The 25,546-nt window shown below is 37.8% G+C and overlaps 1 protein-coding gene across 8 annotated transcripts in view; it reads left to right on the plus strand.

The window, feature by feature from the left end:
* GPHN (gephyrin) overlaps positions 1-23,412 on the plus strand; it is a 282,387-nt gene extending 258,975 nt beyond the window's left edge. For 3 of the 8 annotated variants that reach the window (XM_027641753.1, XM_027641755.1, XM_027641754.1), the window contains 7 exons: positions 2,058-2,129; positions 12,448-12,535; positions 14,516-14,589; positions 17,253-17,317; positions 18,587-18,690; positions 19,868-19,964; positions 22,409-23,412. In XM_027641753.1, the coding sequence (XP_027497554.1) occupies positions 2,058-2,129; positions 12,448-12,535; positions 14,516-14,589; positions 17,253-17,317; positions 18,587-18,690; positions 19,868-19,964; positions 22,409-22,542 (634 nt within the window). In that variant the 3' untranslated portion in view covers positions 22,543-23,412. The remainder of the gene's footprint in view (positions 1-2,057; positions 2,130-12,447; positions 12,536-14,515; positions 14,590-17,252; positions 17,318-18,586; positions 18,691-19,867; positions 19,965-22,408) is intronic. The other 5 variants (XM_027641758.1, XM_027641759.1, XM_027641752.1 and 2 more) reach the window with 4 other exon arrangements.
* Positions 23,413-25,546: the final 2,134 nt, after the last annotated feature.

A 25,546-nucleotide genomic window follows, 5' to 3' on the forward strand; every position in this document is an offset into this window, starting at 1 on the left:
TCTTACATGCTTGAAAGATGGACTGTGTACTCCAAAGTATTAGAACTCAGGCTGTTTAGTTCAACAAGATATTCTTACAAGATGACTTGATTACATTCCAATAATACTGAGCCACATGGAGAATAAACTGAATAAAGTTTCTATTTCAGCAGCAATGCCTATATATTCAAGTTAGACTAATTCAGACTGTAAGTAAAGAATGATTTTAACAAGAATAGTAATTAGGAAACTGTATCAAATGCTTTAATAGATACTCATTTCAAAGTGAGATTGGATATATATTTACAGTTCAAATAGAAGCAAGTTCAGGAGGGTTCTCAGACTATCCTAAATACAAGTCATTAAAAAAATGAAAATTAATTCCCCTGGTTGCAAGTAATCTCTTAAGTCTTATTTCAGAAAATTAAGTTAATTTTCATGTTATAGTAATGGACAATATGTAGAAGCACAGACTCAGAGGACCAGTGCCAGCAGAAATAACACAACAGAGCTGGAAAAAGGTGATAAGTAGTAGTTGATGAGTAAACCAGAAGGTGGGATTATTTATGAAACTTGAAAATCTTTTCTGTGTCACTTCCTGACACAGTGACCCTATTTTGAGAAATAAAGATTACCTTTTTTCTCTGGCAATGAATAGAGGAACAAATGAGGGACTGAAGCCATTTTAGAAAATGCCTGTCTTGGGAAACCTGTCAGAAAGAAATAGATATCTAAACTTATAACCTGATTAGTTTTAGTATTTTTCCATGACTTCAAAGCAACATTAGTATGCATCTGATCTCACAGACACTTTCTGTGATGACATATGAGAAGAAGCTTGGCAGGGATTTACAACTTGATAAAAGAGGATTTTAGATTTCACATTAGCAGTGACCCTGTGCACGTGTAACAGTATGACAATAGTGCAGGGGCATTGACCTGGTGTTATCCTCTCATTCTCCAGTCAGACAGGACCTGTGTGTGTGCCCAGAAGTGATCTTTGAAATACCAGACTGAAGCTGCTCTGTGCAGGAACAGCTGAGTCTAGGCTGGGAACTGGGTAGGAATGTTGACTTTGTTGTTAACAGTCCAGACAGCTGATAAGAAAAACGAATTCAAGAGTTGCACGATGATGATTCATGACATGGTCCATTTCAAGCTTTAATATTGTATTTTAGTTTTTTAAAAAAGGTATGTCTATATATCTTCATGTCAAATGAAGATTTTTTACATGTTACATTTAATTGTCATACATTTAAGAATATAAAAACATAGATTTCTATTAATTTTATATTTCTGTTACAAGTACACTATCTAAAAATAGTTTTTCACAGTAAAACTGACTTGGAGGAAAGATATGTAAAAGGTAATGCTGCCTTCATAAAATGGGAATTCATAGCGAAACATTAATTGTTTAACATAAGGTCATGATAGGAGTAACTTTCTCAGTTTTGGACATTTTTTCTGATCCTGCCTCTTGCAAAAGGGTTGCTGGGTATGAAGCTTCTCATGAATGAAGTGGCATCTTTATTGACTATGGAGTTATAAAATTACGATAAATAGCTCTTTCCCCCTTGTAGTCAAGAAGGTGACAGTTATTATGCCTTGAGACCTATTTCCTGAATAAGAAGCTGAAAGTGTGAGTAAAAATGTTTCAGTGGGGCCCATCTCCAAATATTTTCCCATTATCTGTGATCCTCTTTCCAAAATGTCAAGTTGTTTAACACTTCATTTTGTGTTGTTTGGAAGTAAAGAGTAAAGAAATTTCTCCATAGACTCTGCAAGGAAAAACGAACTATGCATTGTTGGCATGCCCATTTGAGCCTAAATCCTTCCTTAACTTCACTTTTCAATCCTTATGAGAAGCCTGTCCAAACTGTAATAGAAATATGTTCCCATGCAATCCCTTTCTCTCCCATTGGCTGGTCTTGCAAAGAGGAAGCATTTCCCGTGGTGGATTTTGAATATTCAGAGCCACCAAGGGGGACACAGCTGGGCACAGAGCTTCCCTTTGACCCCAGGAGATTCTCTCCTTCCCTGGCTCTTTATTATACCCCTTCTGCTTCCTTTACCCTCAGGAAGCCAGATGTTTTTAAAGAAGAAGGGACACAGAGCTTCCAGAACACTGCGGAGACAGGCCTACCAGATTGGTGAGCACTGTTTTTAAAACACTTGGGACGTTGAGGCACATGCATGCTCACAGACAGGCTCAACTGGGTGTCTGTCAGTGCAGAGCTTGGAGCATGGATTCTACCAATGGTTGCCATACAGAAGCAAATGGTGTTTTATTCTGTCCATTAAGTAACACTGCCTTGTCAGTTAAGTTCTTATGCACCAGTGCACTGTAGACTTACATGGCTCCATGACATTGAAAAATTTTAAATTCTGTTAGTATCAAGAATGTTTACATTACTTGTCAGTAGCAGCAAACATCTTTACCACCAAGACTTTTCCCTTCTAAAAATAGAGCAAATTAGGAAAAAAGCTGTTTGAAGGTAGTAGTGGAGTACAACTCCAGGGAAGTCACTGTTATGAGTCTTCAGTCATAGCAAGAGTTGGACTTTGACGATCCTTGTGGGTCCCTTCCAACTCAGGATATTTTGCAATTCTATGATACTCAGACTTGGTTTTCCACTACTATGCTGATCGTCTCTAAAGCAGGCTAACTGGAATATTCATGAAATCTCTAAACTATCCACTATGCATTTTTTCCAAAATACATGTACAATTATATAACACATCTTATTTAGGGAGATGGTTAATAATATAGATTAATTTACAGAACTTGCCCTCTAACACAGACAGGCCAAAGGGGCAGGAGTGATAACAGAGGGAAAGTAAACCACCTGTTATTTCCTCCATTAATAAACAGAAAAAAATTAGTTTCTACAGTTTCATTCTTGTAGGAATTAAAAATAGGTAGAAAAGTAATGAAAATCCTATAGAAGGCTAGTGCCTGAAAATTTAGACATGAGGATCCTCACTGGGGCAAGTGGACCTATTTTTATAACAAGGTTGGAAGACTGGCTTATAGCTTAACGTTCACTTTGCATGCTGTAAAAACAAGTTTCTGTTCTCGTTACTGAATCCATCTGCCATATCCTTAGCTCTCAAAAAACTAGTTCTTGTTTAACAATTGGTTGTTCACACTCAAGCAGGTTTTAAATAAATCTAGGTTTTCCTCATGAAATTGACTAGAGATCAACCCACTAGAATCTTTTGCTATACTCTACACATCCCAAAAAACTTAATTGCAATTAATTTACAAGAACCTGTAGTCTTTAAAACATTTTAGATTCATGTGAATAACATGATATAGACTGTCTGTGTTATCTGAAATTGCTTAGAAGCTGGAATTTACCAGCAGGTGACCAACTTGAAATTTCTCATGCAAGTCAATTCACACGTCATTGGTAGCAGCCTGAAACATTAAGTGAGCCTTCTGGCTTTTCTAAGCAGTGCTAGGGCAAGCATCAATCAAAAACAGCCCCTAAAATAAGCCTTACTACCCAAAGCATGAGCAATAAGAAAATGCTTCGGCTCCCAAAGCACGAAAAGATGCAATGGGCATTTTCTTACACTAAAAACATCTTTGTACTTTAAGGAATAGAGTCCAGTATTGTACAGACAAATGAAATTTCCTTCCATTGATTAACAGCTGTCAAAAAATTACAGAATCACAGAATCAGTTAGGTTGGAAAAGACCTCTGGGATCACCCAACCTATCACAGAACATCACCACGTCAACTAGACCTTGGCACTAAGTGCAACATCCAGTCTTTCCTTAAACATGTCCAGGGACAGTGACTCCACCAGCTCCCTGGGCAGCCCATTCCAATATCTAATATTCCTTTCTGTGAAGAATTTCTTCCTAATGTCCAACCTGAACCTCCCCTGGTGCAGCTTAAGACAATGTCCTCTTGTCCTGTTACTGGTTGCCTGGGAGAAGAGACCGATCCCCACCTGGCTACAACCTCCTTTCAGGTAGTTGTAGAGAGCTCCCCTGAGCCTCTTTCTCTTCAGGCTAAAGAACTGGAGCTTCCTCAGCTGCTCCTCATAGGGCCTGTGCCCCAGTCCCTTCACCAGCTCCATTGCCCTTTTCTAGGCACACACCAGCACCTCAATGTCCTTCTTGTAGTGAGGGGCCCAGAACTGAACACAGGACTTGAGGCGTGGCCTCAGACAATCACTGCCCTGGTCCTGCTGGCCACACTATTGCTGATACAGGCCATGATGCCATTGGCCTTCTTGTCCACCTGGGCATACTGCTGGCTTATGTTCAGCCGGCTGTTGGCCAGCACTCCCAGGTCCTTTTCTGCTGGGACACTTTCCAGCCACTCTGGAAGCCTGTAGCACTGCATGGGGCTATTGTGGCCAGTTGAGTTGCTGGTCTCAAACGGGCTGTTTCTCAGTTCCTTCTCTTCACTAATTTCTAATACTGTAGTTTACTCTTCTTGGGAAACTTGTATATTTCAATAAACAAAAATCAATGTCATTATTTCATTTCACATTTTCTAAAAAATAGCTGTTTGTTTTAGGACACAGCTGATGACAGGGAATTTTAAAAGGTGTATGTATATTGTCTCTGACCTGTGGCTTCCAAGTCATTTTTCTCCTGGAGACAGACATTTTTTCATGTGGCTGAGTTATGGTTGTATAAAAGGTAGAGCTTTCTAAAGAAAGCCTTCATTTTGAGGCATTGCTTTTGGGGACTCCATTTCTACCTGTCATAGAGACATCTGTATTGTAGTCCAATAGCAGTTACACCAGTTTACAGGGGGGATGAATTTTCTTAAAATTCACTTCAAATTTATTTAAAATTTACTCTAACTTACAATTGAGGCTAAATTAAAATGAAAAGGTAAGAAATTACATAGTATCAATACCATTTTACCATATGTCAGATTTGGCAATAAATTTGCCATAAAGCAATACTATTTGCTTTACATAAATGTCTGGCACTAATTACATTCATCATATTATTTTAACTTCAGTTAATTCAGTCTCCTGGCTGCTCTAACTAGGACATCAGTATAAGCCAATTCTCATATTTCATGAGTGAAATAATTGGAGAACCACAGTTACCCTTCAGACTCAGCAGTGCACTGACATGTCTTTGGCATTGATTATTGTACTGTGTGATGTAATCTTCAGTCATATTGTTACAACCCAGCTACAACTGTTGAATATTTTCCATTTCAAAAGTGCAAACTTTTCAATGAATCCATATTGATTTACTTCCTTTGTAAGAAGGAAGATAAAATAAAAATCTTTATCAGTGTAGTCCCATCCAATTTATTGTAAAAACTAATGGATTTCTGGTAAGTATAGTGATAAGGTTCATTGTCCTCAGACAGTAAAATAGCCAGAGATAATTTTTTTAATTAGTACAAACCAGCAGTTCTCAGGCTGCTTCTTACATTTAGAGGAGACACAGACTATCCTGGATTTAGAGTGAATAAAGTGCTCATGGGTTAGTACGACAGCACAGCACATGAAGACGACTATTATCAAAGCTTTGGTCCTGTTCTTTCAGCATTGATGGAAGAATTCACTACAGTTCAAAAGCAAATGCTTGCAGATGAATATACACAAGTAGCAGACAAGAATGTGATACAGGACCCTTCATGAAGGAATGTGCTCCATAGTACATAAAACCTGGGTTCCACAGCATGAGACTTTCTCCTGTAGCATTCCCATGGCTATCTCTTTTTTTGATCTCCCTGGTCTTTTGTCATTCTGGCATATATATGAGTGGGAGTCTTCTGAAACAGTTCATGGAAACAATGGAGAAAAAGATGTTATCTAGGTACAGAGAAAACATTGAAGCACTAGACAGATCTTATGGTAATGTCAGCAAAAGAGTTGAAGACCTCTAATGAAGACCTCTAAGCAAAATCTCATAAATGTAACATAAAAAAGAATACTCTGCAAATATCATTCTTATTTACAGCAGCAACAATTAAAGGAGCAGCAAAAAGTACCAAAGACAGACTCTTTTGTGTTGCTGTCAAATAGACAAAACTTACACAGTCATGTTGAACAAGCCAAAAGCTGCTGTAATTATTCCAGCCTTCCTCGTAAGCTGACCTATATTCCTAGGGAAAACATATTGTGTCTGTTCAAAGTGATGCAGGGAAATACCACAGAAGGTAGAAGGAAGAAACATTATGAGAACGTGATGAAATACACTTGAGAATTTTGAAACAAATACAGTTTCACGAGAGTGTCCATATGTTACTACGCACACCATCAAAATTGGATTTTGTTCTTCATTCAGAACCCATACTAGTCAAAACACGGAATTCCTATTACATTCAAATATTCATTCATTGAATTACATTTATTGAAATATATTCATCGATTTACATTCAGTATTACATTCTACAGAAGTTGGATTTTAGTTGGCTAAACCTATGGCATCTATTCACCATTCTGCATCCTGAAAATTACTGATATGTAAAATATTCCTCTTGGCCATGAGGTGAGAAGTGGGTGACACTTTGTCTTTATGCCTAGCTGCATTTATCTATTCAGTTTGAAATCTGTCACCTCAACTGGATGATCAGAAGAAGAAAAATGAGAGTTAATCATAAAATCCATATCCCATCCATATCCATATCCATATCCCATCTTTCCTCAAAAAGAAATGTCATTGAGCGTGATGAGATCTCTGTTTGAGTACAACAAGTACAGTCTCTTGGTTATTTGGTGGAAGTTTTTCTTTGGTAAATTCCTTGGTTTTTTGGAGGTGGAGGGTTTTTTTCTGATGTCGAACTAGAAGCTTGAAAGGAATCTTTGCATGTAAGGGGAATTTCTGGCAGGTCCTTGTACCTCAGTTAAACCTTTTCTTCTTTAGGGCCTCCTGTTTAGCAGAAAAGAGATCTCATAAGAAGCAAAACAAATACAAACCACTGTTCTCAGTTTGTGGGGACATGGCCAGAATGTGCTAAACTCAGGGCACCTCCAGATGGCACATAGCCTTTTGAGGTTTACAGTTAACTACTGTAGTTTTGAGGAGCAGCTGGTCTACTTTGGTCTTTAGTGTGATTGATGTAGGATCACTGCTAGCACTTCAGTTTTCACTGTGTGTCCAGGAATCTGTAGCAGCTCTGAATCTGTGAAGGATCATATCTTTCAGCATGTAACTGAAATACTTGAGATACTTTCAAATAAAGTAAAACAGTAGGCAAGAAAGGTTACCCAGGTCTGCTTCTGAGCTTTTGAACTCACAATAGACACTTCTGCATGCATCTGGTGCATTACGGTGCATGTGTATCTTTCTGTATCCGTGTCCAATATATCTGTAAAGCACACAGTTTTAAGGTGCTAACTGTGATGGTTTGCATGCACAAATTTTGCAAGTACGGGTTTCCAGAAGACCTGTGTATATAAAAACCCAGGCTGGCTGCATTAGGAAAATACAAAAATCACAAGTGTTTGATTAGCCACCCAATAGTAATAGCTGTATATGACAATGGACAGCAAGGACTGGAAATGACTGTCAGGTAATGAGGTTAATTTGAATGAATGAATGAATGTGGCAAAGAACACGATGGAAATGGTCCTGGAAATTAGTAACAAACTATGGATTTTGTACTGTGACAATGGCTTGATAAGTCAGTCCTAACTAAAGGTTGCAGTTCAGTTTTAACAGGGATCACTTATTCCAGAGTAGTAGGTGATGCAGAACGCCATTTGCTGTTATTTGTTTTCTAAATTAAATTTTAAAAGTGAGAAGTTTAATTTCACGTATCAAACTTCTGCTGTGAAGGGTTGTATCACCGGAAAAGCTGACAGATTTATAATTAACGACAGTGAAGCATAACAATAGGATCAGCTCAACTGAATTAACAGATGTTGATTTCTGTTTGAAAGAGAAAATTACACTGTAATTTAGGGTACTTCAAAATGGCACTTAAAACATAGAGGATTCTTTGGTCTTAACTCTAACATAGCTATTTCTTTTGAGAGTGAAAAGGAAAAAATCTACATGGCTAATGTCTATTTTAATGACGCTTGCATTATTTTCTTGTTCAAGCTCTTAAGCTTTCCTGTGTATGTTTTCAGTTCAAAGGCTCAGTAATCAAATATTGCATAAGTTTTCCACAAACTAGCTTTGATAATCAGAATTTTTTATGAATCCGTAAGGTGTCCCTGTTCTGCTATATTGCCATCCTGCAAGTCCTCTCTTGAAATTAATGAAATCAAGTGGCATGTCAACTGCAATGTTATGCATCTGCTTACTGGATGCATGCTGCTGCCATTATACAAGTTACCTTCCAACTAATTTCCAGATTGTAATGCTCATTCTGTTCCATGAAACTGAACAAAGAGGGTCAGGAAATTGTGATAGCAAAGTAGATGCTCTGTTTATCAAACTAGAAAAATTAGCAGAGAATATAAAGATATACTTAAAAATACATGCACTCTTTATACAAATTATTATTTCTGCAGTTTAAAAAAGGTAGGTACAGTACACATAATATTTCTGCAGACACAATCTGCTCTAGATGTTTAGAGAAAGTTTGGATTTGTCCTTATTTATCTCTATGAATAGTTTCATAAACTCTATGCAGCCCTTATAGAACAAATTTTCTTCGAGGTATTTACAGATGCTCAGATGTGATCTGAAACATACAGAGTATAACTTTTTTAAAGTTGCAGCATGTTAGAAAAGCACACTTCCTTTTTGTGCACAATGTCACTCTGACTTTGAAAATCACCAAATGAAACAGAATAGTTTTCCCATCTGGAAATGAGACTTCTCATCAAAATCTACTTTACATTGATTAAAGTATTTACCATTATATTTGAGCACTTATTACAGTTCTGTCCATGAAGGAAAAAATCCAAGAATAGCACTTTGACAAGACATTTTAAAGGATTTATCATGGTAAATTAGACCATTAGTCTAGCTAATCCAGTATCCTGCCCCTAGTAATGGCTAGGGCTTCAGAATACAGCTTCTGATTTGTACCTGCTCAGACAATGAGTGTTATTTCTCAGCTTCATGGTGATTTGTCACATGCCATTTAGAACTATCATGTTGTGTTATGCTCAGATGCCAAAGTTATCTTGTCTATTCTTTCAGAATTTTATTGTTTTTAATTATTTATTCCCTTTCCATGTTAATCCAAAGGAGAAGCTGCTCACTGTTACACAACAAATGAAACAAATAGTATCTTGTTATCTGATTATATCAAATTAGTGTTAATATGTAATTTGAGCAATAACTGTCTGCATTAAATCCACTGAAGGAAAGGAAAATGTTTACTACTGTGTTGATTGAAGATTACAACAGGTGACACCTATAAGGAGTGTTTAGTGCTAATTGCAGAGTCATGAAACTACCAGCCTGAAGTACTTCATAAAGTCAGGCAGGCCTGAGTGACAAAAAGGAGGCTGCCAAAAATGGTAAAAAGAACAAATACAAGGGAGGGAATTCTGTAAATGTCTCCTTTCTTCAGAATAAAAATCAAACTAACATAGTCATTCAGTTTATTATAACAAAATTTCTATCACATCTTTTGTTTGGGAAGAATTAAATGCATTTTGCAACTATCTAAAAATGATATGCAGTGCTACTAGTTGGATAAAGTTTTAGGGATAGAATTTTAAAATGTCTTGCATTATACAGACAGTAAAGAAAAGGGTATATTATACAGATCATTTACTGGAAATGCTAAAAAATGCACAAAGTCCAGTAATATTCAACTTTTTACCTGTCATAATAAAAAACTGAATGATGAACTACTCCAGTGATATGCTACCCTCATAAAGAAAGGTGAGAATAGGGGTCCTCACATGGTTTGAGTTTGGGCTTATCTTGGGAGGGGGGAAGTTTAAATTTTTTTTTTCTTTGTTAAGTAATTTTATAATATATAAACACATAGATAAGTTCAGGATATAAGTAGCAGCACTTCCATTCTGTTTAACTTTAACAACAGTTAAATATATACTTGTTTGCTTTTTACTTTCCTTCTGTTATTCTCAAACCACAACAAAAAGCAAGCACACTTCATAATCCAGAATTAGCATGTCCACAGACAGGTGGTCTTGCCAGCTATGAATAACTTTGAAATAATTTAACAAAATGAAAGAGCCAGCCTGGGGCAAGCTCCAGATAAGGTCCTCAACTCCATCACCAGTAACTCCATCACCATTCAGTAAAATGTACTGAAAGTAGTCTTAGGCAAGTAATAGTGGCATTAGTCTCTGACTGTTGAGCTTAAGAAATGCTAGTACGTGCAATGAATATGTATTCCTTGCTGCATTCCAATCTGCAGTCTCATTGGCAAGAATTAAGGAATACTTAGACCTTGAGAGACTTCCTTTTACAAACTCCATAATATTCTTAAACAATATCTTATTACATACAAATAATACTTAGACAATCGACATGAAAGACTTGGTTCTGAAGAAAATACTGACAGTAGCCAACAGCAGACTTACTTCTTTCTGCTTTCCTTCAATAACTTGTGCTGCATTTTGGAGAAAATAATCTTAAGATTTCAGAAGGGGCAGCTGATAAAGTGTCTTTGTTTCCTAAAGAATAAAGGAGATGGTTTTGCTTGAGTCTGTATGTTTTATGTTTTCTCCCAAAGCAAAAAGAGTTTAGCCATTCATTATAGGCCATTAAAAGTATCCAAGATACCCAGTACCCTAAACAAGAATCATGATGGCATGCCACAATATTTGCAGCCACTGTTCTCTTTAAAAAAGGGGTAGTGTATATTTCTATCTTATTGATAACAGTCTGTAGCACCAGTAATCTGCTCTTCTTTCTGCTGTAGCTTGTTGCCTGCCTCTTACAAAGCAATATGACCCTAAAGAGTGGATGTAACCCAGCACAAATAATAACGGTTTGTGGGATAACCACAGTGTCATGCCAAAGAGGATACTGCTTCAGTCACTGGACATAGTGGGAAAAGGGTCTCGAGTCTTTCTGCCTGTAAGGCATAACCAGGGTAGAGGACACCTGAGGGCTCTCTGGTGAGAAGATGAGGAGTGTGCAGGGTTGCATGCACTTGAGATATCTTCTCAGTGAGGGAGTGCAGTCATTCTTGTGTCACATAAACTGTAGTGCACAGAGCACCATGTCATGCTAACTGCTGCTTGTATTTCACTAAACCGCAGGCAAAGAAAGGATGCTCAGAAGAAAGAATTTTTCTTTCTGAGACCTTTTGAAACATACAATTTCTGCTTGTCTGTGAAAGGTCAATTAGGACTTGCATAATGTTTCTAGTTTTACTATTTTGAGCTCAACTCCAAAACGACTGCAGTGGTTCTACTTTTAGTGAAATATAGACAAAGTTCTAGAAGGATAGCCCACATGCTATTTTCAGCCTGCAAAACCTTGATAATTCATAATGGCATTTTGTAACTGTAGTGTGCCATTTACCTGAGATGCGGTATTCCAGGTGAAGTCCTTCATACAGTTGCTAGCATTATTGCCCATTCTTTCAATTGCATTCTAAGTAGGAACAGCCTCTCATGAAAAATTTTCAGGATCATTGAAGTGAAAACATACTGTTGAAGAAACATTACATGGGGTTGTAGCAATTGGTCAACTTCTGGTCATTCACAAATGTTAAATGCAAAGTATGCATTTAATATAATGGAAATTCCTTTGGATTCCTTTGGCCTTGTGTGAGTTGTACTACTGAGTTTCTCCACTGCGTGCCTTGAACCTCTGTATTAGCATCAGTACTGCTCTTAGATATCTAATTCCCACTTCAAAGTTTCCCGTTTAGATCTAAAATAGAAAGAAAAGAGTTAGGACACCAACATCCTTCACCTTCATAGTTATACTCTTTGTATGGAGGAACATCATAGCTCCCCTTACACTGTTTTTCATGAAGGTGAATAGACTCCTGAGCAGGATGGATTGTGCTTTTTCAAGATGAATTGAATGTACAGCTGGATTTGCTGCACAGCCCTCTAACAGAGAAGATAAACAAAGGACTTACTCCCACTCTTTCGCTGGTAGAAGTTTGAAGTGGAACCTTCCCCCATTTTTGTACATATCAAGTAAGCTAGACAGGTAGTACTGCAGGCTGCTTGGTGGCCAGTAATTTTGGTGTGTCAGGTCCCTTTATATAGCCCTGTCAGTTCATCTAAATCATCGTTTGTATTGCTACCTACTGTGCCAATTGAATACTCCTAGACACTTGTATTAGCACTCTTCAATCTTGATCTAAAGTATCCCACTGTTCCTGTTGCAAAGCTCTTAGACAAAAAGGTGCCAAACAGTGTGGCGTTCAATGAGTGAGATTGCAGTTCTTGACTTCAATTGAACAGTGTGGAGCCTTAAGAAGGAAAATATCTTGTATTATTCTAGAGCCAGGATCTCTTTCCTAAGACACGTGTATAAATGCATCTATATGTGTGCACACAGACACTCATTTACATTACAACTCATAATAGTTCCATGCCACTAATCTGATTGCCTGTTCTTTTCTGTAGCCCAGATGATTTACTGAATGCACTGAATGAGGGTATCAGCCGTGCTGATGTGATCATTACATCAGGAGGTGTATCTATGGGGGAAAAGGTATGCTAAATTTAAGTATGACTTGCTACAATATATGTAAGAATTTCAAGCCAGTCTGTCATCAGAGCTACTACCTTTGTGTTAATGTTTATTAAAAAGGGATCCTACTTTTCTTGGAACAGTTATATGTGAATTAATTAAGAAAATAGTCTTCAATGCTATCCGTGTTCCCTTTGTTCTTATTACTGTACTACAGTAGACATAGTACAACAGAGGAGATTTTAATTCTTAATGTGATTTACAAATGTGTTTTTATTTAAGAAATGATTTGTGTAGTTTTGATGAGGAAGGTGCTTGGTTAATAGCACATGCAGGCAACAGACTTCTTTTTGTTCTTAGAGTAGGTAAAATGTAGATTGAATTAAGATACTTTAAAAGTACTTGGAAAAGCAACCTTAGTATATAAAAAGCTTTTTTTTTACTCAGCACATCTGTTTCCTGAATATACCAAAGCTCTTTCTGTTACGAAAATAGTTTTAGCACATTTTGCACCTGATAGTCCTACAGAGGCAATACATATGAGACCTAGTGAGTTGATATATTTGCCTTTTGAATCATTAACATAATTGTTGATTGAATTCCTGTTGGTAATCCCTGTGCCAAAACCATCAAAGAAAATAGGGATACACAGATGCTAGTGGGGCATAGATGAACCTTCAGGACATTTATTAATCATGACTTATGTGAAGGAAAACTCAGATTCCTTTTTGGTCCCAGGCTGAATCTGTGAGTTTGGCAGGTAAAAGAAACATCTCTCCTTTTATAACTAACAAATACTAAAGATGGTCATTAGGAGATGGCAAACATGAGTTTTTGTCACTTTTTTTAGTAGAAATGTTATTGTTGGATACATCATGAAAATGGGTAAATAGTTAAACCAGTGCCAACCACTTTCAATTACTCCCGTTGTTTTCAGTATTTTTAGAAAAATAACGAAGGACAAGTGCTAATCTTTAAACTGGGAATGTAGTGACATAGTGCAGAGATAGGAACACTAGGACGTGACTGGTCCGCTGAATGTCTTACAGACATTCATGCCTTCTGACTGATTTCTCCCCGGTCTGAATTTGAGACAACAGCATAAAATCAGTAGGCTCTATATTCCACTTATGGTCTGCCCTCTGATACTGAGCTTTCTACTCTGTTTCTACTGAGTTCTAATCAAATAACTGTGAACATCCAAAAAGTAAATAGAAAATAAAAATGGGGTTAATGCAATCAATAATTGAGAATTCATGCCCAGCTGAAATGAATTGCTGCTTTCCAAGTATTTAAACACACAGACATCAGGAAAAAAAAAGAGCTGGGAAAACAAATGACTGTTACAGTCTGTGTCTTTAACCTCACTAAACACAACAGATAGGGTACTACATCTTTAAGCACAGCAATTTTCAATAAAGACTAAACAAGTAATTCACTTTGTTTTAATAAGTGGATCAATTGTGTTTATGCAAAATCATTTAACTTAACTCACATACAAGTCGCCCACAGTTTTTCCTTTCTAAGGAATGTTAAATACAACCACTGTGAATTATACCATGTCCTCAGAAAATTACAGTATCCTGGAAAACTATGATTTCTACAGTACAGAAAAGTACTGATTTCAAAAGTACTAGGAGATCTCTGAATCTACTGCTAAATAGGTTCCATGGCAAAAGTTAAATAACTTGATGATTTTAAGTCTTAATTTTGAACCATAAAGGTTTTTTTCCATCTTTGACTTAGAAAATGTTTTAGGTATTTGTGGGGTCCTCTAAGATTCTGATGTTGCAGGTGACTTTTAAGTAAATATGTTACTGTGTCCTTGTGGAGTCTGGTTTGGTACCTAAAATGAGTCTATTCCCCACTCAACTGTAGCCCTTTGAGGATATGGAAAGTCTTTCATCTTCACTTGATATTAATTAATTGCTTTGAATGCTTAGATGATGTAAAGCCACTTTGATGTTACTTAATTGATTTTTTTTTTTTTAATTTAAACAGGACTATCTTAAACAGGTACTGGATATTGATCTTCACGCACAGATTCACTTTGGCAGAGTTTTTATGAAACCAGGGTAAGAAATCTTTTTGTTTAGGCAGCCTAAATGGAGGCTATATTGGGCCAAATATCCTAGTGAAGTGCTTCAGTAAATTTCAGTTTTCCAGATATACTAAAAACCACAGAATAGATATATATGGAAAAATAAGCAAAATCAGTGCTATTCAGATTAGTTATCATCTTTATGGGTGAAATTAACTGGAACAAAGAAATTACTTTTTATCAGTAAAAGATATTTCTCTGATAACTGTTGCAAATCAGGTTTGGGGATTAGTGGTATACCAACATGGTATAAACATTGCCACAGTCTTCAGTGTGATCACAGAACTCACACTGATGTTGTTATGAGATAGCCAGGAAATATAAGGACATTAAACTGCTAGTTTGCTTAAGGAGTATCTTATTTCGCTTCAAAATTTGTGTAAATTATCTTCCTTCAAACAAGCAGTTCCTTGAGAGGTGGAATGACAGCTAATTTACAAAGCTTTGTCTAATTGGCATATTGAGCATAGTAATTTTAAAGTAAGCACAATCCTTTATGTGTGTAGTTCACCTCAGGAAACTGTTTCAGCACTGCTTTCCTTTCCCGTAGTGATGCTCATTAATGAGTCTGCTTTATAGAGGAAATGAAAACTACATATATTGAAAATAGTTTCCTTTCACAGTGCAGTAGTGAAAAGATGTCTGCAGCTCTACCTCACTTGCTTTGGAGTGCAGTTTGTTTGCAAGCTAGGTTGGCATGGTCCAGCAACACAAGACCAAGCACAGCTTTGAGAAATGATTCCCTCTAGTCCATAACTGTTGCCAGGGAGCAGAACTGAAAGTGAGTGTTTGCTATGAAAACAGATAAATACTTTTAGTGCCTTTGCATACAATCCAGTAAAGGACTGCATGTGGGCTTGGTGCTTGTGCTCCTACTGCCACCATCTCCCTTCCATAACAGGAATGAGTGAGCTGGAAGTGTTTCTTCCCATGGTGGATGTAGCCCAGGCATGGAAATTGCTCTCTGCTTCTGTCATACTCCTACAATTGGTGTAGCAAAGTCCCTGAACTGGGATCTGCACTCCGGCCTCTGCTGCTGACAGGAATGGATAACTCGATTTAGAGAATTCAAAATACTAAATTCTACTTCTGGCTTATCTGAGAACGAGCATAATTCTTTCTTCCAGTGAACCCTCTGTAGGCTTGTAGCAATAAACTTTTAATAACTAGCTAAAAAACCTTCAAGAAATCTTTTTTCCCCCAAATATTCATTTTCATTTTATGCCACAAGAAAGATATTTTTTACTGCTACCAAAACATTTGGTCATCAATTCTTAATCTAAGCACTCTCATTTTCATTGTCTGTAGTGCAATACTGTGTCTTGGGTTTTATTAACTGTGTCATAAAAGACCTTAGATATGGCTTGTGAGTTGGGAAAAAATCCCATAAGCAAAGTCAGAATTTGTTGTATGCCTATATTTTGATGTGCTACATGAATGTAGAGTAGGACCTGGGATTTACCATCCATCCACTTGATCTGAAAGTTGCCAAGCTCATGTAAAGTTATGAAGTTATGTCTTGCCTAGCAGCACTGCTAGAAGAAAGTACTGGAAGATTTTACCAGTGATGGTGTTGAAATCTCATATGAGAATTCAGAGTTTCTAGTAAATATGAATTAGCAATTAGATTTTTTTGTACCTTGGTTTGTGCACTGGTTATAAGAGTTGGCGATCTAATACCAGACCACTGATCTGGTTCCCATCATGTTAGAAACATTTTGAAACAGAAACATCAAATGTTAACTTCCTCTGATCAGTCTTAGCACATACAAAACTAGTTGGTAATGACCAAAGTGTGGCAAATCTCCAAAGTTGCTTCTGGTCATCAACTGTCATCTGCTGACCAGGTGAAAGTGGTCAGCTCAAGATGAAGCCAAGGAACCCAGCCTAATTATTGCTCCTGTAAGGCATCATTTCTAATGTTTAAAATTATTTTATTAACACAGGTGTGTAGAATTCTATTCTCATGATGAGTCCCTTTTCTTTACCAGCCACATTCTTGAGCCAACATTACTGTTCTATTTGTATAACTGTAATAGCCCTCATAACAACATGCTAAAGATGACTCAGGAGCAGCTCTGAAAGGCAAACAAAGCTCTTCACTGATAGACCTGGGTCTTACGTGGCTGCAGCTCTGGCTGTGGATCTGAATTTGTTCATCTGCAGACTAGCTAGCATTTGCTGTCAGAAATACTGTTCTATTGTCACTACTGCTGTAGAGACTGGAGTAAGAGAATTGGAGTCACTAATGTTATAAAAATTTGGAGACCCTTGTATGAAAAACAAACACAGCTCTGTAATTGCATAATTTCAGTATTACTTCTTTATTGATTGGCTTCTAGCATGAAGACAATGCTAGAATTAGGTTTTTGATTACTAGTTCATCTCCTTTTAGATGTTTCCGCCCCACAAGCAAACTCATCTACTTAAAACTTCATAGCTGAATACCAAGAAAAATTAATTGTTCTGTTACTACAAAGAGAGGATTATACCTCCAGTGTGGAATAAGCATAAGGTGCTAGTGAACTGCTGAGAAAGAGATATTCTGTTTTGTTTTCTTTTCCAAATGTTTTAAATTATATAATAATGTTAAGTCAAAGTCTAATGCAGATATTAAATAACTTTCCTTTTCCATAGCTTGCCAACAACTTTTGCAACTCTGGATATTGATGGCGTAAGAAAAATAATCTTTGCGCTCCCAGGTAAGATGTTTTCTGGATTACTTTTGTTGCTGTGCAGAGATGACAGACATGAAACAGAATAGTGACATCACACAGTACCTGTGCCTGGTGTTGGCATCCCTAAGGAAGGTACTTGTAAGATTTTCTCAGAAATTTCCAGAAGAAATGGACTTACAGGAATGTACTAAGGAGTTCTCTTTTATTCCTGTCCTCAGAATTTGCTGGTGTACAGGTCTTATTTCTTCCATCCAACAATTTCCTTTGGTTTTTTTATAAGGGATTTTTTTTCCTCTAGCTTCCTCCACCTTTGCAGTAAATATCCTCTGTGTGTGTGTAAGTCATTGCATCCACTCTGATGTACTGAAAACAGAAACAAAAATGAGGGAGTGCCAAGGAACATGTCATAGAATATTTTTGTTTATCATGCTCCTACTGTGGAACCAAAAGAGGGCAGCGCAGCTGCACCACTGGCCACTGTGTGCCCTGGGAAAGCATCTATTCAGAGTAAACATTTACTTAGGGATCCCTGCCTTCCTAGATCAGGAGGAATTTATTTTGTTCGTATCTCTCTGGCTTTCCACGAATTTTGACACAGAAATACACAGAGTCATGTTCTTGATAAGCTGGTGGTTTTCAGATGTATCTCTAGTGGTTTTACCCTCTCTTGCTTTAGTTGCTGTAGTACATTTTTTTACTGGGGAGAGATCAATGGAGCCTCTGTTTAATCATAGTATTTACTTTAAAACTGTCATCTAGGGAGGTCCAGATGTGTAAGACAGTGGTGTTTGACAGGTGGTCATAAACCTCTGTCGTGAGTCAACAGAAAACATATAAACTGGTAGAATTCTCCTCAGAATTTGTATTTATACCATTTTTCCACTCTCTTAGGGAATTGAAATTTTTCCATGTGTCTGGGAACCCTTAGTTATGCATCAAGAGCCCTGTGAGATAGAACCAATACCTATGCACAATAAACCCTGCCCCAGCCCCAGAAAAATCCAGGCATAGGACAAAGGCCATGGAAGAACAGAGGCAAATGGTGGGGCCTGAGTAACGTGGGGCAATTCTGGTCAGAGCAGGATTTCAGCACACCATCATCCAGAGTGTAGCTTTCAACAGCTGTGCTTGCCACATGCCACTGCAGTCTTGAATGAAACATTTCCTGTACATAGCGTGAAAAGCCCTGTAGAGTTCTTTAGAGTGAAATTGCTATAAAAACATGAGTTTACTTTCAGCAATTCACAGAGTAAATTAAGAGGGAGTCACCACCAACTGTTCTTTGTTCTACAGGCAACCCTGTGTCAGCTGTCGTCACCTGCAATCTCTTTGTTGTTCCTGCACTGAGGAAAATGCAGGGTATCCTGGATCCTCGGCCCACCATCATCAAAGCCAGGGTAAGAAGCTTGTCCTCTATTTAAAAATTCTCTCAAGATGTTGAAGCACAGCTCTTTGGGCTTTGAAAGACTGCCGTGTTCAGGTAATCTGAGCCCTAGACTAGTTCTGGCAGTTGAAGGAAGTTCACGCAAAGATACATTCTCAATCTCTGTTAATTGTTATAATCAGTCCCATAACTTCTGAGAGTTAGATGGCCATCTAATGGAGTGAGATATACAGATGCAGAGGCAGACGTTTGACAGTCAAGTGGGAAGAACACTTTTCTGTTTAAAAAAAGTGTTTGTTGTAACTTGTGGTAAAAAAATGCAGAGTAATCTGTGAATACCTAGAGTTGGATAGTTCTGCATTAATGATAGAAAATACAAACTTTAAAGCCTTTCTGTTATCTGTATAAGTAACCTGCATGACCTCCACCCTAAGCAATGTAAATCCCTTAAACTATTCACTCTTCTAATAAGTCATGAATACTGTAATTCTATTTAATCTAGATGCAAGGCATGTTATTGTAATGTATTTTTCTTCTATTTTTGATTCAAACAATACATGAAGGAACACGTCACGTTTTGGAGTTTTCCTAGTGTTCTTGACTACGCGCTTTTCTCTTACTGCTTATCCCATGTCTCTCTTTTGCACTTCCTCAAGCATCCAGATTTTTCTTTACTTCACAGCTAAAATATTCTAAAACAGAGAGCAATTTGTAGTGACCTTCACTTTTGCATTCATTTTCCAATGTGTTCCATTAAATTCCATTGTGAGCCATTTCCTGTATGTCTTTTCATTTCAAAGATTGGCCATTTCCCTTTTGTCAGAGCTAGCAGGATTTTGAATGCGACTAACATTGTTATCTTTAATCCAGATAATGTAATCCAGAGATCAGAAAATGCTTTTTTCAGGAGAAAAACTATCTGTAAACTCCCAGTAAAGGAACAGTTTTGGGATATTACACTTAATGCATGTATACTCCATCACAAACTTTGATATTATAATATCACAGTTGTATTTTCCTTAAATACTGCAGTCTGTGCCTTGTACAGCTTCTAATTTTGCACTAGATACCATCTGACCTCAAAATGCAAGTTTTTTTTAAGGAAAAACAACTGAACAGATTGTTCCACTATATTAGACACTGCAATGTGAATGCATGACATGTTCATCCTTTCTTTTTTTCCTCTGCAGTTATCATGTGATGTAAAATTGGACCCCCGCCCAGAATATCATCGGTGTATACTGACTTGGCATCACCAAGAACCACTACCTTGGGCACAGAGTACAGGTTAGTGCCCTGTCACACAGACTGACAGACACTCACACAGGTCTTTGCCTTCCTACCTACATGTCTCAAAACAACCAAACCTGGGCACATGTTTTTTCATGTAACTTTAGTTATGCAGACTGTTCTACTGACATACTTGTGCACCCATACAAGTATATTAGTACAAAATTCAGTCACGATATGACTTGCGAACCTAACCATTAAAACTTCCTTTATTTGAATAAACCTGTCTTTACACACACACACACTATACCTGTATGCTCGCATATGTGCACAAATTCCTTTTTATAAACAACCGCCATGCTTACTTGCACTGACACATTTGCTTCATACTGCTGTTGTGCATGTACTAAACAAACACAAGTTGGGGCATACATAGGAGCAATATAAATAACAGAAATGTGATTCTAGCTGAACTGGAAAAGTAGAAGAGATAGCAGAGATGTATATGTTCTCTTAAAGTAGACCAAGGCCTTAGTAGTCATTTGCCACCTAGTGATACTTCAGGATACTCAGCTGCAGTTGAGGTAAAATACTAGATTTTAATACTTTGTTAGCTGTGTACTGCTAGAAGGCTGACTGACAGTTTCACAAGAGATTCAGGTCCTTAAACAACTAATTGTCTTTTTGGTACATCCAAATTGTTTAATACAAAGCTTTATATATGTCTCCACAGGGAAAATATTAGTTCCTGACTGTTTACGCAGATAAAGTTCTTACCATTGATTCCATCACACAGCCTCCAACACATTTCCAGCTATAAGTCAAGTTATTACTTAGATCTACAATGCTGTGTTTGGTTTACCTCTGTTTTGTTATGCATCATTTCTTTCCCTATACAAACAGACAATATGGAATAATTTCTCTGTCAATCTGGAAGTCTGAAAACTAAGAAACTAAAGGGAATGACTTTTTATTGCATTTTTGGTTTTTGTCAGTACAACCAATATGATACCGTTCATATTCAGGATGTGTTGTGAAGCCCAGTGTTCTTTTGAGGTGGTTCTCAGGGTACAGCTTGAGCTGGGTGTCTCTGGAGAGGGAATCCTACACCAGATCACACCCTCCCATTATACTTGTACCATCCAGCACTTGATCCCAAAATCCAACCACTTAATTCTGGTCAGTGGCCTCTTGATTTCTTATTGGTTTTCTTTGTTGCTGGCTTGGCCTTTTTCTGAAGTTACCTTATGCTCATGGAATTGGTTCCTTGATCCTTACCTTCTTCATTCTGCTCGTATCTGCCAGATTCAGCTGGTTCTGTGCTAGCAGCCTTGATTTTATTGAAAAGTTTACTCTCCGTCAGCTCTTCAACTATTTTAGCTACTAGTGCTAAGCTACTGATGCTAAACAGGAGTATTCTGCAGCCCAGCAGAAAAGGACCTGGGGGTGCCAGTCAACAGCTGGCTGAACGTGAGCCAGCAGTGTGCCCAGGTGGCATCCTGGTTTGTATCAGCAATAGTTTGGCCAGCAGGACCAGGGCAGTGATTGTCCCCCTGTACTCAGCACTGGTGAGGCCACACCTGGAGTACTGTGTTCAGTTCTGGGCCCCTCACAATGAGAAAGACATTGAGGTGCTGGAGCGTGTCCAGAGAAGGGCAATGGAGCTGGTGAAGGATCTGGATCACAAGTCCTATGAGAAACAGCTTTGGAGTTGTTTAGCCTGGAGAAAAGGAGGCTAAAGGGAGACCTTATCGCTCGCTACAACTGAAAGGAGATTGTAGTGAGGTGGGAGTTGGTCTCTTCTCACAGGCAACTAGCGTCAGGATAAGAGGAAATGGCCTCAAACTGCACCAGGGGAGGTTCAGGTTGGACATCAGGAAGAATTTCTTCACTGAAAGGGTGGTTAAGCCCTGGAATGGACTGCCCAGGGAAGTGGAGTCACCATCTCTGGAGGTATTCAAGAAATGACTGGACATGGCACTTAGTGCTGTGGTTTAGTTGAAATGGTGGTGTTTAGTTAAAGGTTGGACTCAATGATCTTGGAGGTATTTTCCAATCTAGATGATTCTAATCAGAGAGAATAAAGTTAATCAAACTTATTCTGTAACAATATATTAAAAATATTCTAGACTGTGATGATTTTAATGTTTGTACAACTGGATTTAGGTATACAAGTAGAAAACTAATTTTAATAAGATTAGAAATTCGAACAGAAAAGCAATTTACTAGGACAGGATACATGTACAGATAATGTGGAAGGCTGGATAGGAAAGCAATCAGCAAAGGGAGTGATGATTTTGAGAGCTAGTCCGATGAGGAGCTGACTAATTCTCCACAGAGCTCTCTGTTTCCATTCACCTTGGAACAGGAAGATCTCAGCTCTATGAATAAGTTAGCCACATAAATGTCTTCGTAATAAGAGCTTTTGTTTGTTGTGTGATGTGCTGCAGCATTTGGAACTAACTGAAGACTTAACTGAAATTGTTCTCTATCTCCTGTAGGGAATCAGATGAGCAGTCGTCTGATGAGTATGCGCAGTGCCAATGGACTGTTGATGCTACCTCCAAAGACAGAGCAGTATGTGGAGCTTCACAAGGGGGAGGTGGTGGATGTCATGGTCATTGGAAGGCTATGATGTCACCAGCAAGAGCGAAGCTTTGATGCATGTCCACATATCATTGACTGTATCCTGTAATATGCAACGGCACAGCTAGTTTTTCTGATTTGGATAAAAGTTGATCAGTATAGTCAACATCTTGAAATATATTTCAAATGGAATTTAAATAAATACCTTTTAAAAAAACTTTAAAACAAATCTTAACAAAGAAATTTATTCTGATTATATCAAAGCAACTTTTTCCTTTCCTTGCAATTGCTTTGTGTGTTCAATGCTAGTTCTAATAGCGGTAGCTTTTAGTAGACAGCAGTAGGTGCCTGCAGAACTTGTGTTTTTTCTCATCTTTAAGATACAACTACTTATGCTCTTAAAACAAGGCTGTCTGCTTATTTATACTAGCGTAGACAACACTTGGATTTCCCTTATTAGTATGCTTCATAACCGCTTCACAGAGAGCTTCTGCTTGTTCTTTATCTTGTATCTCGTGTTGATGTGCACAGTGCCAAAAGCAGAGTGGCTGCACTGGGAACCCAATGAAGCCCCGAGGTTTTCTCACCTCGCTGTGCTTTCAGGGATCTCTCTTGTCCCAGCAGCCACCCAGCTCAGTACTCTTGGGCAGTAACTGGATACCTTTTATTTCAACAAACAAAAAAATTGCTTCCTTAAGTGCTGACAGCCTTTTTAACCAATACATTTAAAAATGTACAGAACTAAAAACTAAAAAAAATCAAAGACTGATCTTGTACAGATATTAGTGTTACCAGCATTCATGTGGAAATCAAATGAGCAAAGAAATAAAACTAATGTTAAACAACTCTGTACCATAACATTTTCTGTAATGATATTGAAACTTAAATGAATAAAAAAATCCTCAATCATTATTTAAAATTTCACCTGTTCAGCCTTTTTGTTTGAAACAAAAAAGTAGTGATTTAAGAGGGTATTTGGGGTGGGGGAAGAAGAAGATAAATAGTATGTGCAATCTGGGGCCTTCCTTCATGTACATTATACATGGGTGAACTAAAACTACAGAGTGAGCTCTCTCTCACTCACCTCCCAAGGAATAAAATGGAAGCAGTGTTTGGTGGGTGGGATTTACAATCAGACTAGTCAAATATGGAGAATACTTTCTTTTTCCTATCTAAATTGCATAGCAATTGCAAACAGCCCTTGTGCTGCACTGTGTGGAATTTGATAAAGTGTTCTTTTCCTCTTTCTTTTTTCCCCCATGAGATGCGGACTTTTCAGCTCTTCCCAGATTGTGTATTTTGGTAATTTCACATTTCATCTGGGATTAAGACCATAGCAGTGCCCTACAACACCTAACTTCATGGAGTTCATGGGTAAAATGCTATCCCATCTGCTCCATTCATGAAGCCAGAACATTTGTCTGTAGTATTTTTTGAAGACTTAGTCAGGGAGAACACAGAAAACTGGTTTTAAATCCTGACTGCCACAGTGGACCAGAGCTGTAGTTCTATTATAACCTGAGGCTGGTTTTAGAACCAAACTCTTTGTTGCAGTGAAACAGCCTGAATACTCCCTGCACGGGCCATTGCAAAGGTTGAAGTCAGGTATGTTTGAAGGCAATCCAGGGACTGATTGTTCAGGAAAATAGTAAGACAACTTGCTCATCATATTTCTTTGTTCTGGACTACATGTCCACATTTGTGATCACTCTATGTAGCAACAGGATGATACCAAATTAAAGTCATGTATGCCTGTGTTTACTGTAGCAATGTTGTAAACCACAGAAGAAGGGAGAGGAGAATTAAGTCCTCTCTGAGAAATAATGCAGAAGACTGCCTATTATAATTCAAAGGATTAATATTATCATATAGTTAAGGGTTATTATAGGCAGCCTCCCTGAAACAACATCTCAGCCTTGGCCATATTGATCAACATAACTGGTCTACTCTGGCCTCAAATCGGGAGGCCTGGAGACACACCATCTATAACACTGCTGTTTCCTTTGAGAATGCACACAGGATCACTCTTGAGGAGAAAAGACAACGCAGAAAGAATCCTGCCTTGCAGAATTTACCACCTAAGGAGTCTTTCTGCTGTGCCTTTTGCAATCGGATATGTCTGTTTCGTATTGGCCTCATAAGCCACAAGCATGCTTGTAACAAATGTGGATAGAGCCTTCCTAAATCTTCATTCATGAAGCCTAGCCATGAAAAAAAAAAAAATTATAGGCAGCATATGTAATGAAAATCAGAAAATTATAAGGACACCAGTAACAACAACCTGAGGGAAGATTGTTCATGCAATTGGAGATGCTAGATAAAGATAAAAGAAAGATATGAGGAAACCTAGCCAGAAAAATCTTTGGTTTACATTTACAAATGTTGCTGAGAACAGTTGGCACAATGCTATGTATAAAGGGGGAAAAAAAAAAAACATGAAAATCCTCTGTCATTTTTGCTGACACTTTACAAACATTTCTAATAGACTTTCATCCCAAATAAATTCAGGAGTATATTTCCAACCTAATATTTTATTTTGTGAGGTTATTTTGCACATTTCCCAAATTCAAGGTAAGAAATTCCTCGCTTAAATGCATTATATCTACAATAGTTTCCTTCCTGAAGCTAAAGCCAGCTTGCGTTTCCAATGAAAAAGCTGAACTCTAGGACTACAGGTTAGACATGGAAGGGCATTTATGCATGTATTCAAAGAAAACAGAGACACTTCTAGGAGAGCAGGACAACAAGGTGGTCAAAGTCACAGCTATTTATGAAGACAAAGGGTTTGCAGTGGGGAGAACAGTTGTAGCAGCTGGTGATCATTACAAATCTGTAGAACAAGATATAGTTTCCCATAGAAGTATTTGGTCCATAAATCACAATGAAGTGCCTTAGCCTCAAGATGAAGAATGTGATCTCTATTAACTGTAACCCCTTCGCCTTCCTAATGCCAGCCAGTCTCAAAAGACAAAGCACAGCATTTGCACCCTTTCAGCATGATACTGTCAGCAGCTGGACTTCTATATTTACTCAGAACTGAAAAAATTCACACT

This window comes from Corapipo altera, unplaced genomic scaffold (genome assembly GCF_003945725.1).
Source record: "Corapipo altera isolate COAL_440 unplaced genomic scaffold, ASM394572v1 23b, whole genome shotgun sequence".
NCBI classification, from domain to species: Eukaryota; Metazoa; Chordata; class Aves; order Passeriformes; family Pipridae; genus Corapipo; species Corapipo altera.